The following is a 3,380-nucleotide window of genomic DNA, read 5'->3' as shown; positions in this document are numbered from 1 at the left end:
AAAGTAAAATAGAACATTTGGGCTGCGTTCACATTTCCAGGCTGAAGTGGCACAAATCGGATTTTTGGCCCTAATGTGACTCGGATCTGGTGTTTTCAGCGCCGACCTGAGCCGCTTTCATACGTGGTCCTAGATCGGATGCGTATTAATGTGACGCTCAGATCAGAATTCATGTGCTCCATCATTCAGCGTTACCATGGCAACAGCGCCGAACAGACGTCAAAGCCTGTAAACGGTGGAAAAGCAGCTCATCTCACCTTTTTCTCCTCCGTCTGGCTCTAATAATGAAGCTGAGAGCTGATCAGAGTTAATGATCTTCTCAGCGAAGCTCGTTCTGCTCGTTAGTTTGTGCTGATGATGCAGCGATTCAGTCACGTGACGTCACTGAGCAGGACGAGCTCATGAGGGTCAGTTCAGGCCGGTTCATCACATTAATGACCAATTTGAGTCACTGAGCTAAACGAGTGTGGACCGCCGAGTCGGAGAGATCGGATTTGAGCACCGAGGCTCGTAATGTGAACGCAGCCTTAAAGAGAGGCAGCAGTTCATCACACTGCCCCACAATGTAAACAACACCGATCACAATAATGATCCCGTAATATAATAATTCTGTTAAGTTCCTAAAAACTCTAACCTGCCGAAATATTTTAAAGATGAAATTCACATTTTCACCACAGGCAAAACCCGAGCAGTCAGGCATGCGCAGCTCCTGCCCTTCACAGCTGGCCAGGTCATTATTTACCATCCAAAGGCCGAAGTCAAACATCCCCAGTAAGGCCGCGCTTACTGGTCAGGCCTGGACGCAGATAGAGTGGCCGTGGCCTCATTATCCTGAACGGTGAACAAAGTCCTGACGTTGATCATATCAGCGCGGTACTGCGGTCATTCTGCTCGCTGATTTCGCCGTGGCGACTTGCAAAACATAAGATTTAGACAGAAACATAAAAACAGTTAAATTAAACGCATTTAGGCCTAAAAACTTAAGTGCACTTGGGTTAGGCTTGCATAAAAATTAAAATCAAAATTAAAAAAATCTTTAACAAATGTGTTATTTACTCTAATATCGGTTCACAGCGCACAAATCCTATTTATTTTTAGTTCAATATATTGGAAAAACATAAATAAACAAACATAAATCGCATTTTTCCCCCCAATAATTTAAATGTTGCAAATAAACAGTGATGAGTTATTTGTGCGCCGGTTGTGTTTTAAATGATTTGAATTCGTCACGGGTCGCTGCCCGTCTTGGCCTGGACTGGCCGGTTAAGCAGATTTAAAATTGATTTTATCTTGATCAAAAAAATAAAAGATAGGGAAAAACGTGCCTGATCACAGCTTGCGTGTATTTCCAACCCTTTAAACGTGTAAACTTCACTTAAAAGTTGTTCTTTAACTATTAATCATGAGCGAAAGGTCAATGTCTAATGACCACCATTGACCTGTTCTCAATGTCAACAGGACTCAAATCCAGTGAAGCCCAGCAGAGAGATAAGCAGCATTTAGCAGGTTCAGCTGAGGCAGCAGAGTTGATATGGAAATACTGCAGGAAGGAAGATGATTATTTACGTTGAATGCAGTTTTGTGTGATGTGGGATGAGTCTAAGTAGCTGGTACCGTCGTTCTCAGTGAAGACGCAGGAGAACGCAGCACGCCGGACCCGAGGCGACAATGCGGACGAAAGCTCCTCTGTTTTAGGCCTAAAACTAGGCTCAACCTGTTTTACACCGTTTGGTCTCGAGTCCCACGCCGTCTGGATTTGGTTAGAAGAGTGACATGATGCTGTTGCTATGGAAACCAGAAAAGGCGCTCTGGCTAAATCCTTATTCGCGGATATTTGACTGGACAGACAATGAGAAGATGACCGATGTGCGTTTGATGAGTTCTCTTCTTCTTCAGGCCGCCCGATTCCAGCTCGATTCCTGTCGTTTATGTCCAGTTAACTATACTGCCTGTACGCCGAGCTTCCAATTAGTAGCCCCGCCCACTTTTTATCTATGCCCTTTGGCCATTTTATCGGAAACTCCTACCATACACAGTCATATCGCTGCTGTCAGACCAAAAACTAGTTTTTCAGTTTTTTGGCATAATTCTGAAAATGCCTGTGGTTCTGTGGCCAACAGCAAACAAACCTGCCTTTCAGCGACGTTTCGACTGGAAATTGCATATTTAATGGTGGTCTGTGGCTTCTGCACTGCACTGTAGCACCACCACGAGAACGGCCCACCGTCCAAATAATATCCGTTCACCAGTGGTCCGGTGGTGGTCCCCTTCCATTGATGAATGGGGTACTAACAGATGGGCTACAGCCTGTAACTGTTAACCCATCAAGTGCAACTCTAGGGGAGGGGTTTCCGATAAAATGGCCGATAAGCGCAGATACAAGCAGGTAAACGGGAAACTCCAGCGTATCAGATCGTTAAGGCTGGCTGTACCAGTGCATGGACCTCTGCAGGGCCTCCTCCCAGCTCTGCAGCACAGGTTTATACACTCCGTCCTTACAGCCGCCCCCCTTTCCACTCTGAGGTACAAAGAGACGGTCGCTCATCTGCAGCTTCTTCAGCTCCTCTTTACTCTTCCAGTAACCTGGAAAGGCAGAAACAGTCACCCAGTGAAAGCGGCATAATCACAGGGGCAGAATGTTTTCAATGGGGTGACCATGTTAGAGCTGTGCTCATATTAAGCCTATATTACTAAAATGACTGGTTTTATTAACTGGTCCATCACAGCCGACACAGTTCTTCATAAAAATCAAAAAATGAAAAATATTGTTTGCATCATTTCTGCTCCTGAACACTGTATCGGTCTTTTCTTACCCACTGCTAAACCGGCCACGAACGCAGCTCCCAGACAGGACATGTCGAAATGAGCGGGCCGCGAGATCTTTCGTCCCAGCAGGTCTGTCGTCAACTGCATGATGAAATCGTTCGTACAGACGCCGCCGTCTGCCCTGTAAACATAAACAACACACAAACAAGCAGCCGTTTACCAGGGAAATTAGCCCTTTAATGTACTGTCAGCAGGTCTGGACGGACGGACGGACTGACTGACTGACTGACTGACTGACGGCACGGATTTTATGGACTGACTGACTGACTGGATGGATGGATGGATGGATGGATGGATGGATGGATGGATGGAACAAATTTTATGGACAGACGGACAGCCAGGATGGACTGACTGATGGATGATCTGATTGGATGGACTGATGGACTGGATGGAGGGATGGATGGATGATCTGATTGGACTGACTGGGTGGATTGATGATCTGATCGGACAGATGGACTGACGGACAGACGGACAGATGGACAGATGGACGGATGTACAAATACAGGCACATTTACACAAACGACACATTCACACATTATATGACAGGATAAATA

General features: G+C 45.9%; 1 protein-coding gene across 2 annotated transcripts in view; it reads right to left on the bottom strand.

The window, feature by feature from the left end:
• Positions 1-314: 314 nt before the first annotated feature.
• The window catches only part of gk5 (glycerol kinase 5), a 24,203-nt gene continuing 21,137 nt past the window's right edge, over positions 315-3,380 (bottom strand). For both annotated transcript variants that reach the window (XM_037530968.1, XM_017723174.2), the window contains 2 exons: positions 2,814-2,947; positions 315-2,583 (listed from right to left, as the gene is read on the bottom strand). In XM_037530968.1, the coding sequence (XP_037386865.1) occupies positions 2,417-2,583; positions 2,814-2,947 (301 nt within the window). In that variant the 3' untranslated portion in view covers positions 315-2,416. The remainder of the gene's footprint in view (positions 2,584-2,813; positions 2,948-3,380) is intronic.

The sequence above is a fragment of the Pygocentrus nattereri genome, chromosome 19 (assembly GCF_015220715.1).
Source record: "Pygocentrus nattereri isolate fPygNat1 chromosome 19, fPygNat1.pri, whole genome shotgun sequence".
Lineage (NCBI taxonomy): Eukaryota > Metazoa > Chordata > Actinopteri > Characiformes > Serrasalmidae > Pygocentrus > Pygocentrus nattereri.
This window is presented reverse-complemented; position numbering and strand designations above follow the sequence as displayed.